We start from the raw sequence: 15217 nt of genomic DNA, 5'->3' as shown, positions 1-15217 counted from the left end.
TGTGCAAAAGAAATAGCAAGTTATAGTAGAAAAGTAAGTAAGAATACAGCCAGACGGACGAAGAAAATAAAGAGATTATAGATGTTATTTGCATGAATTTCAGTGTTCTTGAATAAAATACTTGAAACCCAGATACTTCTGGGTCAGCATTAGATCAGAGTCCTCACTCAATAGCTAAAGATCTGCTGGTCCTCAAATCCAAGTGGCCCCCCAAACCAAACTTCATCTTGGGAGAGAAGCTCACTAAATTACACCTAGCGACACCATCATGTAAGCGCATAATGATATAACTGGAGGCAAAAAGAAAATTGTTACTTTGACCCTTTTTCTAATTTCACACACACACACACACACACACACACACACACGCACAAAAAAGACTACACAACAGCCTAATGTGATTTTTAAAGTCACTTTATGGAACAAAAACTAGGACATTTACCACATGTTATCAGTGTTTATCTCTGATTTTGCTCATGATTTTCTTTATTTCCCAAGTTTTTTGCATGTTTTTAAGTTTATTTCTCCGAGAAACATTGTAATCAGAGAAACATTCTATCTTCTATGCGAAACCTGTTTGCCCTAGAGAAACTTTCATATGGTTCTACTTTCTATAATCATCTTGTATTTGTTTACTTGTTTTCTCTAGTAAAGTTGAAGTAATTTTTTGGTAGGGATTTGGTTTTTGTTTTTGTTTTTGTTTTCTTAGCATCTCTGTGCTCCAAATGGCCAGCATGCTGCTTAGCACAAGAAATTTCTCCATCTGTCGCATGAGAGAATTATTAAATACTTCACATTTGTTCCTTGTGCCAGTTGAATGAGACACTCAACAATCATTATTTGCCAGACCAGGAAATGAGTTTTGCAATCCCATATTTTCCCTTTCCCTCATCACTTTTCACCTAGGATTTCCCTGTAACTGAAGGAGACATCAGTGACGTATATGTATTTCAACACCAAACTTTATCAGAATGTGTGTTTCTGTTAAATTGTCTGTTTGAGCAGCTGTTGGTGTCCATGATCTGCTGAAGTCTGGTCATTCTGCACCTTGACCAGAAAGTGCTGGAGCAGCTGCCATCTTGCCAGTCTTAGCAATCTGCTGTTTATGACTACCAATTTGGGGACTCTGTAAATTACAATTTTTTTTATCAACTTCCCCTGTTTGCAGAATGTTTGAAGTAGAAGATTTAAGGGGAGTGTATGTTCAAGTTAGTACTCTGCATTATTATGGAAACAAGTTATCCTTAAGGTAAAGTGGAAAAAAGCTAAATGAGATGTGGAAAAGATGCAGCATTAAGAAATATTCCTGCTTCTTGAGATTGGAAACTTTATAGTGTCCTTGAGTTCCATATCACATCCATCTTAAAATTTAAGAACAAAAATTATTTAATGGTAACTAGACTTGTGGTAGTGATCATTCTGTAGTGTATACAGATGTTTAATTATAATGCTCTGTACTTGAAAAATATATAATAAATTATTTAAAGCTATGGTATAGACATACAGTACATGCTACAACAAGGATGAGTTTTGACAAGATTATGCTAAGTGAAGAACACAGACACAAAAGGACAAACGTGTAATTTTACTTACCTGAGGTCCCTAGGATAGGCAAATTCATAGACAGAAGCTGAAATAGCAGTTGCTGAGGGTTGGAGGAAGAGGGAAATACTGAGTTATTCTTTAATTGTACAGAGTTTCTGTTTGGAATGAGGAAAAAGGGTTCTAGAAATGGTGACATTTGTACAATGTTGTGAACGTACTTACTGCCACCTAAAAATGGTTAAAATGGTAAATTTTATATTATATGTATTTTATCACAATAAAAAATGCAGTGGAAGATAAACGAATATTTAAAGCTAATATGCTACAAATTATTACAAATTACAACTTTTAATTATTAAATATTGTTACTTCAGCACCTCCTAGAAAGTAGTTAGAGTATCTAGCACAGTGAACTATGAGGAGAACTTAAAATAATAATTACTTAAGTTATTTAACAATAAACCAAACTGGGCTTTATGCAGGTAGTGATCATAGACCAGACTGGAGAAAGTAAGGAAAACCTACTATGTTCACGGACTGGCATATTCTTCCTTAAAATTTTTTTGCGATTTAAACTACTGTTTCTATACTTAATTCACTTGTATGATGTAGTAGACAGTATTATCGCTCATCAATATCTGATTCTCCACCAACTTACAGCACATCGAAGACTGTAAGCCCCTTTAGAGAGTACTCAGTGAATTAGTCCTGGCCAGTACGCTTTGGGTTAAGTGGTGACTGTCATTTCTGGACCTAAGCTTACAAGACCAGATGCACTGTCACATCAGCCAAAGAAGCCACATGTTTCAGATAAAGGAGCAGCTACAGGTCATTCTCTGTCAGCCTAGATCACTGAGTTGCCTTACGGGAAACAGTGGCCAGAAAAAGCCCCAAATCGGCAAAAGACTTTGCAATGACCACAAAGTAAGTTGCCGAGATTCTGGAACTGTTTGTTAATACAGCATAAGCCTAACTAATCCTGACAAAGATAGACATTGGTAACTGTAGTTGGGTGCTACTCAAAGAACTGAAAACGTGCTGGTAGCTTAGCAGTTGGTTGGGATACATGGAAAACTATTGGAGGCTAGAAACATGGCAGTTTATGCAGTGGTAAAAAAATTTAATATAACCTTCACCCACAGCAACCTGGGAGGCAGAAAATGTACCTAATGAATTTTGAGCTAGGGAAAGAAGTTGAAAAGTAAGACAGTGGAGGGTGCTATTGGATGCACAGGACAAGGTATTACAAGAGTGGAACTCAGAAAGGAATGGTTGATTTATAAAAGCTGAAATGAGGGAATAGAGGCAACCAGAATATTTGAGCCTCACATGTTTGTGTTTTTCAACTTCAAGCAATAGGAGATAAAGTTGAGAAAGACTTTAAGTGACAAAGGATCAGTAAAACTCAGCCTTGCAGCAAAGATCACAACTAAGGGTGTAAACGTCATAGTTACTTTGGAAATTTTCAGTGGGCTAATTAAGGATCTAATTAAGGTAACCTTAATTTTGTTCCTCACTTGGAAAAAAAAAATAACTGAGGGTGAAAATGTTTCTCCCATCACTGTATGTACACAGAAGTTACCTGCCATAAGGACAGGAAAGAGGTATGGAGGTAGGAAATCAAAGAAATATAGCCAACCCAGGAACTAGTTGTCTCAAAAAAATGTTATGATTACTGGCATATAAATCTGACTGGAAACAAGGAGGCCCACAAAGCTTTTAAGAGCTGTTCTGGAAAAGAAACCATAAGCCTTGGCTAACAGAACTTGTGACTATTCCAAACTTAAAAAACAAAACAAAACAAAACAAAACTTCAGCCCCAAAATTACCTAGAAAACAGACTGGAAAAAAAAAGCTGTGCACCTCCAAGGATGGCATATTCCTCAACAGCCATTCAGACATAGCCAAGGAAGCTAATAAAAAAAAAGATTCTTCCAAAGGGTGAAGTCTGGAGTCACAGAGAACAATGGAGAATGGAGTTCGTAGAGAACAGAGGAAAGGTGTAACAATTAACATTCCCTTCACCCAGGGTAAGAGACTGACAGTACCTCCATTCTTCCCCTTTCTGAAAGAGAAGGTTTATTGTGGTTATAGTTCCACCGGTTTCACCACTACACAGTAAGTGTTTAGAAAACAGAGCGTGACCTTTTGCTTCCTAGGTCTCCAGACCACTAGGAGCAACCTCCAGACCTGGCATAGCACTTCTAAAGAGCCTAGTCTTGGAGAATAACCCTTTACCTGGATGGTACTTTGAGGCTGTATCTCTTGAAAAGGGAGTCACTGTGTTCCACGTGTGGAAGGAAGAGCTGAGCTTGGTAGACTGTGAGAGGCTGGTGCCCTCACATAGCCCGTTCTTTTCTTCTGGGCCCCAGGAGACTTGCTCTTTCCTACCCATCCTCCCTTGCAATTAAGCTGGGCCATATGACTACATCTGGACAATGGGTTGTGCATGACACATCCAGCATGAAGAATTTGGTTGCTCGTGCAAGACCTTTTGGTGTTCTCTTCCCCTGCCATGGGGAGAGGCCTGGTGTTAAAATGATAGAGCCAGAAGACAATTGGCTGGGATTAGAGAGTCACCCGTTGGAAAAACAGTTGCCTTTGCAGATTGCCCAGACTCACAGTGGACTTTGGATGAGGAAGAAATAAACTTTTGTTGTATTAAGCCATTGGAATGTAGGGTTATTTGTTACTGCAGCATCACCCAGTCTATTCTAATACATATGGAAATGCAAACATATTAGATGCTTGAGTACAAATTAAAAATTATGAAAATAGTTTCAGGGAGTCCATGTATCTATGAAATTACATACAAAAATCTGGGGCATATATTTTTCTGAGAAAATATAAATGTCAAGACTTCCCTTTCCAGTCTCTATATCGCCATTAGCAGGAGTGACGAGAGGGCCCCAGAATTAAAAGCCTCTACTTCCTTCCCCCAACACTTACAGCTTCTTTTGGGACTATCAGGACTAATACCAGACACCTTTTATCCCTAGAACATCCTTCATCCCTTGGACCTTAATTCCCATATGGCTCGCTGGATAATGTTGCTTGATTTTTTTCCATTTCACTTACCACTTGAAATATCTTTTCCTTACTCTTCACTTCTTAGAAAGTCTATTTCCTCACTTCTTAGAGCGATTTCTATCTCCTGTGTTCAGTGCTATATCCCTAATGCCTACTACACAGCAGATACTGAATAAATATTTATTAAATTACTGAACAAATGAAAGATGGTCTATAACTTCCATCATAATCCTGAAGAGCTTCATGACCCAGATCTTCAAGACTCAAAAAAGGTTAAATACAAACACGTAGACAAAGTATTTCTTAATGAATTATCCTGCCTAAATAACTCAAACATTTTGAGAAATATCTGAAAGGATGAAGACTCACCCTTGGGAGATACTGAATGAAACAGGCTCATGAGATATTTTATTCTGAAATAATAAATTTCTAAAATATGAAGGATATTTTGAATATAGCTCAGGAAGCAAATACAGTGTTGATACAGAAAGTATTCTGTCCATAATGTGCACTGAAAAAACTCCAGGACAAAGCTTGAAACAAAGTAAATAAGAATTTAATATTTATTATGCATGTTTATACAGTAACATCAAAATAATGCTTAATAAGTTACATAGCTATTTTCCAAAAAACTGCAAAAAAAAAGTAAAGATAAAATAGTAGGAATGATATATAATCAATGTTATTCAAAATTAAAAATATAGTCATCTATCTTTTAAACAGATTTGAATTAATGGACTTCTACATGAACTAAAACATTTTAAATATCTAAAAATAGTCTTTCTTACTGGAATAGATAATATATAAAGAATCACTTTTATTGCACATATCTGGTTTAGGCTTATTTCATCAAGGTAACATGCAGACAAATAAGTTATCAGTATGAATTTAAGAAAAGTAGGCAAGATACTATTTTATACCTTAAAAATTAGATGAAGGTGATACATTTCACAGCTTAATCTTCAGGAAATTTTGTTTGGATATTGTATAAAATCACTGACTAAAGTCACGCAGGAGAACTAAGAGCTATTAAATACATCGTAGTAAAACAGCTTTGTTGGTGCATTTGAAATAAGAAAACAGGTATCAACTACTCTTAGAACTGACACCAACTACCACTCTCCCTGGCCACCCAAAAAGGTGGTCTTCACATCAATTTAAAAAACATTAAATGACAAAATCTTAAATATAAACATATATTTGTTATGTCAAAAATATTCACATAATTGGCATATAATCAAAAATTCATCATTTTAAATATGGAAAAACTAGGGGAAACCAAAGTTAGATATACACTGTAAGCCAGTTTCCAAATAAAGCTAGTGAAACTTGTTTTACTTCTTAAATTCCTTTGGCCAAATGCTATGGTAGTTGTTCTGAGGATCTGTAAACATTCTCACTGATTTGTACTGTTTCCTGAGGTCATCTGGAAGCTACTGTTATTAAAGGAGCTTCACAATTTGGTATCCCTGCAAATGTGCTTTGGAAGTATTCAAAATAAAAACAAAAATTTAAATGTAGAGCCAGTAATTTAACATACTTTCTCTATTACTAACCCATCTTTAGGAATTCTTGGGTATCTAAAGATCAAATTTATTCCATCACCAACAGACCTGAAAAAGCAAAACATTCATAAACTCTAGGCCATAAAAAAACAGATTTTTGAATTAACTCGTTTAATGTTGTGGAAATGAAAATAAAAGTATCTCACTACTTCTAGAATAATATCGAAAACTTATATAGACCTCTTCATTTTAAAACATGTTAAAATAATGCCTGACCCTTAGTAGGTATTCAATAAATATATCCTTAATAAATAAATGTGAAGTTAAGCATAAAAACTACTGTAGTACTTGAGTACTGAGGTTCAAAAGCTACAATGTATCACTCAATGAAAAATCAGTCTTTTTTTTTTTTTTTTTTTCTGAAAAATCAGTCTTAATGGGTATTCAGAATAAAGCTTTAAAGATCTCCTATTTGATAAACATAGCATTAGTTCATTTCCTGGCATCCTATCCAGGAAAACAAGAACGAGGCATTTCCTTCATTCTTGCCCTCACCTGTCACTCACCATCTCTGACCTGTGTAAGGGATATGCCAAGAGCAACAGAGAAGAATGTTCTTGTTTTTTTCCCTTCTTTTTTCTTTCTTCCCTTCCCTCCTTCTTTCATCTGTCCATCTATCAGTGAAAGAAAATGCAGGTGACCATCCCATGAAAAGTGCATGCCTCTTAATGATATCTCTTCTAGGAGAAAAAGGAGCAATTTAATATTTACATTTGGGGGAGGGGATGGTAATTGTCATTATCAAGGTGGCTGACTTGAATAAAGAGATTTAACTAATATTTTCCCCCCAAATTTCACTGCTCTGATACAGAAATCTTCAATGTTAATGGATTACAATTAAACACAAAACACTTTAAACATTGTTTACCATTTATAGGACACAACCTGTTTGTAGATTAACTTATAAAGGTATTATTTCTCCATCATTTCACTGTTAAAAATCAAGAAAAACACTACTATTGAAATTTCAACACCTTAAAAACAGAATTTGTGCAATGACATTTTTAAGTGTGAATTCTGTATATAATATTATCATCCATAACACTAATCACGATTCCACTAATCCATATATCAAAAGGCAGCACTGGTAACTTTGATAATATTATACATACTAAAGTATTAAGAAGGGTCAGAGTGTAGTTAAATATTTCTACACATTATCTACAGCCACTCTTTTTATCCTTCCTTAGCAAGAGGAGCATGAACTAGGACCAGGCACTTACCCAGCATCTGCCTGGACTATCACTTGTTAGCACTAACGACTAGGATGCTTGAACATGCAGTTATGTGTTTTGATTTAATAATGTAACACCAAAGTAGTCATTGTTTAAAAATTTAAGCCTAAGTAACAGTAACATTTTCATGCCAAGTTTTGACTGCTTAATAATTTATATTCTAGGTGGGGAAAACTACCATATTTTTGCTATTAATTACTTTAAAAGAATATCAGAAATGCCATCATTATCCCCCATTAAAATAAAAGCTAAATCGACTTGAACTTATTAATGATGCTTGCTGAAGACAAAAGGTGATTTCAAAACCCCAAAACCATGATTAATATTTACTGACCTATAGAACTAGAAAGTGTATTGTATTTTCCTGTTAAGTATAATAAGAATATGATTCTCTATCATTTACAACTATGATTCGGTAATTTGCATTTCAAAGGTATCCTATGGTCCCATATGGATTAACAACATCTGTTTATCAATTCTGCATGTTACAATTATCTATAGATATATTTTGACCTTGGCTAATCACTTGCAAACTGTCCTCAACTCTGTCATGAATAGACTGCAAATATGTTGATAAAATATTTCAACATTTTTCTAGTTCTCAAAACCTCAAAGCAATAAGCTAATCAATATATTATTTGTAAATCCATATTAGTGAAGCTTTCTATATGGTTGAATCATACAAAATATGACAAGGTCACAGTGGCAATTGCATAAGTATACCTTACAGCAATGTTTCCCACACAGCAGTGCACATATACCACTAGATAGCCCTGAGATGACTCTAAGTGGAGTGCTACATGAATGAACAATTTTTCTTTAATAATTACATATTTATTTTAATGTTTATTAAAAAAATATAACTAGCACATAAAATGTGGAATATGCTCAAAACAAGACTATAGTTTAAAAAGGTTAAAAATAATACGTAAAAATGGCATAGGAAAAATGGCATATATACATATATATACACACACACACACACATATACGAGAACAGAAAGGTGGGATGTGACTCACATTTGCAAAAAACTGTTTTAAGGAATGATTTGATTTAGCCAGCATCATTTCTGAATGCTTGTAATAATAAGCCACATCATAAAGGGGTTTCCTCTACTACTATAAATTCTGAGTTTTTTCCAAGACAAATTTTTTTTAAACGTGTTTACTTTTATTTTAAGAATATAATTTTGAAAGCATTTAGTAAATTTAATTTACTTTAAAAGGATTCACCAAAATGGTAAAAATGTTCAGGAGCATTTGAAGGACATGCTATTCCTACAGAAGAGAAAAGACTACAAAGGCACATTGCGCTATTATGGTTATTGTAGCAGCATTTAAATAAGTGATCTAAATAGTCATTACCATTAATAATTAAGAAATAATTATAATATTCTTTCATAAAAAAGAAGGTACGCTTGGGCACTAAGTGCTCTTGATTCCGGAACCACTTGCACATAAGTGTCACTAACATGGACCCACTGGCCCGCTGATTCACTATCATGTTCTTTGAAACCTAGTGAAACAAAGAGAAGTTTAATTTTACAATAAGTATGTTCTCACTTTACATTATAAACAACACATTCATCACAAACTATATTTATCTAATGCTAGACTATATCGCATAAGTCTGTTTCCTTTTTTTTCCTTTTTTTGGGGGGGTGGGTAGGTAATTAGGTAGGTAGGTATGTATGTATGTATGTATGTATGTATGTATGTATTTATTTATTTATAATGGAAGTACTGGGGATTGAACCCAGGACCTCATGCATGTTAAGCACATGCTCTACCACTGAGCTATACCCTCCCCTCAAGTCTGTTTTTTTTTTGGGGGGGGGTGTTTAACCATCTTCCATAATGTACTCTTTCAAAGCATTAATATTAGTATTATTTTACTTTAAATATCTGGTGAAATGTTAGATAGCCTTGTAAATACTTATTTATTCAAGGAACAGAAGCATTTGCACTAAAAGAGAAAAAAAATACAAAGTTAGTCTGCTGTTCCATAAGCAAAACCAGCAAATTTCAACTCCAACTGTATCCTGAGGACCTGGTATATATATATCTTCAAACACTAATGGTATTGTTAAATAAAATGCTACTCCACTGCAATACATGATGACTTAACACCCTGAAAAACTGGGTGTCCCCTCACATCACCTACAGAGTGCAGTTTTATGATATTTAAGATTCTCTTTATCATCTAAGTACTCTTAAAGGAATGTCTCACTTAACAAAGTGAAGCCATCTGACATACCCATAAAATAACTTACCTCTTCCAGAATAGGAAGAATTCATTTGTTTTTTAAGAGTAAAATAAACTTAGGACGGCATACCAGCTATGTTTTTCTTTCCGGTGATATGTTCCAGTAATTTCCTGGAGGGTGTTCTCACTTTCACATAAGCGGTGTAGTGACCTCCTCTCATCGAGCCACTGTGTTCCACTACTCCATAGAGATCATAGACAACTTTATCTCCCACACTTACATCCTTTTAGACAAAGAAAAAAAACCTCAAATGAGTTACTATTTAGTGAAATCTTATTATAAGGAAAATTAAGTCAAATGCACGTCCTACTTAAAATAAGAGAACGCATATTAAAACTACATTGGGATACCTTCCCAGCAAAATGCAAAAGCTTGACAACATTCTCTGTTGCCTGGGCTACAGGGAAAAGAGTACTCACATGTGGGGATGCAAAGGGTACACCCCTATTCAGGACTATTTCAAGCTATTTAGCCAAATTACATATATAATTGGATATATCTTGGATTTATCAATCCTCTTTCTAGGATACTCTCTCACAAGCAGATGAACAAAATATAAAAAGACATGCACCAGACTATTAATTGCAGGATTTATCTGTAATATCAAAAAACTGGAGAAGACCCAAATGTCCATAAATTGGGTACTGGCTAAATAAACTATAATGTTTCCATATAATAGTGTATTACACTGTTTCAAAAATTGAAAAAACCACCTTACCAGAGCAGGAATATCAAAAATGAATATGTTTTAGCCTCTCTAGATCCAACTATCTATTTGTAGGAAATAAAGACAATAGAGGAATAATCATCAAAATCTAAACTATGGGAAGCTATCACAAAGATGACCCAGTTTCTTCAACAAATTGCAAAGAGGAGAGATGGGAGGGAAACTGTACATTAAAAGAGACTGAAAGATATTTTTCAATCATGATATTTAGTCCTTACTTGGATACTAATTCATTTGAACAATTTCATTTATTAGACAACTGGAAATATATACACTAGATAATATGAAAAAAATAGGTTTTTTTTAAGTGTGAAGGTAGTATTGTGGCTGTGTTTAAAAAAATGAAGGGAAGAGTGATTCTTATCTTTTAGAGATGCACAGGAAAATATTTATGAATGAAATGATGCCTGATATTTGCTTCAAAATAATAAGAGGAGGAAGTAGATGAGTCTGTGGCTAGGGCAGGACTGGCCATATATCTAAGGTTTTAAGGCTAGGGGATGAGTGCTAGAGGTTCCTTGCACTGTTCTGTCCACTTTGGTGTAGGTTAGAAATTCTCCATAATAGATACTTTTAAAAAATGTGTTCTCATAAATTTAATAGTTTGTTACTTATCATTTTGTTTACCACATTATCAAGTTCCATGAATAATGAATGTTACTAACTGACAGATGGGGCTGCTATTCTACAGCAGACGCTGGTATTCCACAGCAGATGATGTTGCATTTAAGATATTTTTGTTTTGACTGATCAGTGTAATGAAAGTATTAAGTTCAATAAGCATTCTATTATGTACCAAAACACCTAAGACTGCTAAACAGTAATCATGGGCAGGACAACGTGTTATACCCCAGAACTGTCTGGTTCTCTCACAGAAAACAAAGCCATCAATTTCACCTACAGAGTTCTTACATGTAAATATCAGCAATTATGAACCAGTTTGTGTTCTACGTTTAATTATTAAAGCATTAGCAATTTTAAAGTTTCCTACTCAGTTGATAAGTACACTATTCTCAGTAGTGTACCTGAAATGGCATGAAAAATAATGCACTAGTACATTGATTTACAAAATATAAAGAACTCCCCCAATGCTTAAACTACTACCAATTAAGCACATCATTCACAAGGAACAGGAAAGGGCACAAATTCTGCTTGGTTCTCTCAGCAACTATCTGATTCTAGAAGCATTTACAAACAGCTTTGATCTTCATGAACACCATGCCTCAGTGATGCTTTATGCATCTTTTCAACTTATTCTATCTCCCAAAATACAAAAGGCATACTCAGCGTTTTAAATGGAGGGAGGGAAGGAAGGAAGGGAGGGAGGGAGGGAGGGAGGAAGGAAGGAAAGAAAAAGGAAAGAAGGGAGGGAGGGAGGAAGAGAGAGAGAAAGAAAGGAAGGATGGAAGGAAGAAAGAAAGAAAGGAAGGTAGACATGGCCTAATAAACAATACACAGGATATTTTGAAGCATATTATTTGCAAGTCAATTAAATATCTTAATGATATACTATACCTTACAAGCAGCAGAACAGAATGGTGCTAAATCAAGCATAGATGGAAAATCTACATGTCTGTTTACTTTGCGAAGAGTCAAACCAGACTTAAAAAAAGAAAAAAATTTTCTTAATGAAACAATCTAGATCATTGCATTTGTTAATTAAAACCAAAATAGGAATCCTAGAAGTTAGTTTTTTCATAGATATAAAAACATGAGTAATGAACAGTCCAAAACTGATATATGACTAAGTTTTCAATTAGGTTTCCTAAACTGTTACTGCAAAGATCGTTCATTTACACAGGTATTTTTACCACAACAATATGGAAATAATTACTTTCACTGTGCCTTTCAACACTTAAGGAAAAATAAATTCAACACAATAAAAGCTAAGCTACTGACACATATGCTACCATAAAAATGTATTCAACTAAGAGTCAGGAGTCTTGTATCCTAGGCCTGACTCAGTGAGTGGTTAACAGCTAACTTGACTCTTGACAACCTCCTCTAGATTAAGGCAGAAAATGGTTGCAAATGGGTTAGGTTAGATCTTTTACAGTTCTAAAATTCAGTAATTTTCATTCACTAAAACAGAAAGAGCCTGACCACTCAAATCATTTTATCAATGAAAGTAAATATTACATATTCTATAAGTCAAAATGAACCTTCATGTTCTTAAGTAAGCTCTATTTCTTTCTCTATTTTTAGTTTCAAAGGCAGGCCTTGAAAAATGTACTCTTTGTGTTAAGTAATGATAAAAACTTGCTGAAAGACTATCAAAGGTATTAGACAGGAAATCCACAAGGAGAAATGGACTCTACAGGAATAAGAACATACTTTAAATCTGAGATAAAACAGACCCTTTATGCAAGGCTTTCATGACTTACCTCAGTGACTAATCTTTTTTTTTAATTTAAAAAAAATTTATTATTGGGGGGAGGTAATTAGGTTTACTTATTTATTTATTCTTAGAGGAGGTACTGGGGATTGAACCCAAGACCTCATGCATGCCAAGCATGTGCTCTACCACTGAGCCATACCCTGCCCCATGATTAGTTTTTTATCTGCATACTAACCACATAATTTTACTACAGATCTGTTGCCTATTTCTTACCTTTCTTAAAAAAACCCAAAAAACAAAAAACACTTACTTATTTTTTTTAATGAAGGTTCTGGGGATTGAATCCAGGACCTCCTGCATGCTAAGCATGCGCTCTGCCACTGAGCTATTTCCCTCCCCTCAGAAAAAACACTTATTTTTTTGACCAAATTATAGTCACTTACTATATCTGTATTTGTATTTTCAAGTAATTTTTAGGAGGCTTAACATGATAATCTGACATGAAATTATGAAGTCATCTGTCAGGAATAATTATTTAATCTGTATTCAATTTGTTTGCCTCCTTTTTTCTTATCAGCTGATACAAGCAGCTGATAACCAGCACTGTCTGAGATCATTTCAGGCTGATGTGTCCTCCCCAAACAGTATTGTGCTGTTGAGAAATTACCGCTTAATAGAAAAGACTTCTGACAATACTTCCATAATCTTTGCCATTTTATTTTGCATTTGTTTTGCTAGAAAGAGTGGACCTTTCTTTTATTCTTTCTTGGAATTTTTACTTCTTCTATGAATAGTCAATTCATGTTCTTTGCCATTTTACTATTAGGGTCTTGATATTTTTCTTATTGATCTTTAAGAGCTCCTTACATATTTACAATATTAATCACTGCCATATTTATGGCAAAGAGCTCTATCTTGTTGAGATTTGCCTTTCATTGTTGTGGACGTTTCTCATATACAGCTCTAAAGTTACTACAGAGAAAAAGGCTTTCAGGGACACTAAAAAGACAGAAGCAGAGACACTGCTTAGAGACTCTGCTCCCACAGTCCCAGGGAGTAAGAATGTAGCTTTGCAGACATTATATTTAGCTTGAGAACAAGAAAGGACCAAGATGTGTAGAAATGTTTCCCTTTAAGAGCACGAATTCTTTCTGTAAATTGTTTCTAAAAGGGTAGCAAGTACCAAATATAAAATAACTGCGATACATCATGAAATTAGCTTTTCAGGTCTGGCATGACCCTATCCTGTTCACATGGAGTCGCTGCAGATACACACCTTCCATTAAGCATTCTGCTGTAATGAGACACGATACATCTGCTTCTGCTCTCCATGACCATCTCATTCCCACTGAGCTTCTGCAACGCTGGCTGTAGAAAATCAAGAACTTAATCTAAGTTCTGTGGATAGGGATGGGGGTATAAAGAACAACCTCCTCCTGCTCATCTGCGGCCCACCTGAAATGTTGCAGATATATAATCAAAGCTCTCAATCCCTTCCCTTGAGATTTCTTTTAAGGGTTTTATACTTAGAAAATCTTTCACACAGAGGTCAGATTAATAATATTCATCAAGTTTTCTTCTAGTCTTTCAATAATTTGTTTGATACAATTAAAAACATTTATCTGAAAGTAGTATTGATATATATGGTATAGAAGGAAATCCTAAATTTTTATTTTTTCAAACATCTATCTTTCCTAAATTCTTTACTGAATAATCTAGCCTCCTTCCCAAATGATTCAAGATTCGTCCTGTATCATAACAAAAAAGCTTTAAATTATACTCGAGTTTTATTTATTGACAATACTGACCATACTGTTTTAATTATTGGGGGGGGGGGTGTAGCTCAGTGGTAGAGTGCATGCTTAGCACGCACAAGGTCCTAAGTTCAATCCCCAGTACCTCCATTAATAAACAAACAAACAAACCAACAAACCTAATTACCACCCCACCAAAAGTAAAGCCTGTTTTAATTATTAAAGTTTCTTCCAGAGGAACTTTAAAATCATTTTATCAAATGCAAAAAAAAAAAAAAAAAGAGTGAAGGCATTGAATAAAACTATAAATAACTGAAAGAAAATCTGATGCATTAAAAATACTTAAGTTCTCTCCCATTACAGTCAGACAAAAGTGAGGCCTGCTTTGCAGCCCTTTTTGTAATTATTCCCAGCCAGCCACAGCTAGCTCAAGCACCCCTCTCATTGGGATCATGAGAAGCTCAGAAAGCTATGTGCACTTTGCTATCTCCCTCCTTCTAAGGGTTCTTAATCTTATTTTCCACTGAGACACACACACCACTTAGGGTCCTACCAAAATCTTCAAATATTGTGAGTTAAACAATTTTACTTAGAAAAGTATTATAAGCTATTACAGCTGAAAAAGCAATAAATCCCAAATGTCAAATGACAGATTTTTAAATTCAATAAACTACTGGCTAATTCTTGACACTATTTCACAAGACTTAGGCGTCTGCAAAACATATGATGAAAATTACCATAGTGATACTAAAGGGAA

The 15217-nt window shown here is 34.6% G+C and overlaps 1 protein-coding gene and 1 non-coding gene across 8 annotated transcripts in view; both read right to left on the bottom strand.

Annotated features, from left to right (window-relative positions):
• Window positions 1-5139: 5139 nt before the first annotated feature.
• The window catches only part of USP45 (ubiquitin specific peptidase 45), a 59428-nt gene continuing 49350 nt past the window's right edge, over window positions 5140-15217 (bottom strand). For 4 of the 7 annotated variants that reach the window (XM_032484402.1, XM_032484401.1, XM_032484403.1 and 1 more), the window contains 3 exons: window positions 11884-11970; window positions 9711-9864; window positions 5140-8890 (listed from right to left, as the gene is read on the bottom strand). In XM_032484402.1, the coding sequence (XP_032340293.1) occupies window positions 8760-8890; window positions 9711-9864; window positions 11884-11970 (372 nt within the window). In that variant the 3' untranslated portion in view covers window positions 5140-8759. Of the gene's footprint in view, window positions 8891-9647; window positions 9865-11877; window positions 11971-13982; window positions 14075-15217 lie in introns of those variants that run through there. The other 3 variants (XM_032484404.1, XR_004321729.1, XM_032484405.1) reach the window with 3 other exon arrangements.
• On the bottom strand, window positions 9110-9181 carry TRNAV-AAC. The gene has a single exon. It is a non-coding gene; the product is annotated as a tRNA-Val (tRNA).

This window comes from Camelus ferus, chromosome 8 (genome assembly GCF_009834535.1).
Source record: "Camelus ferus isolate YT-003-E chromosome 8, BCGSAC_Cfer_1.0, whole genome shotgun sequence".
NCBI classification, from domain to species: Eukaryota; Metazoa; Chordata; class Mammalia; order Artiodactyla; family Camelidae; genus Camelus; species Camelus ferus.
This window is presented reverse-complemented; position numbering and strand designations above follow the sequence as displayed.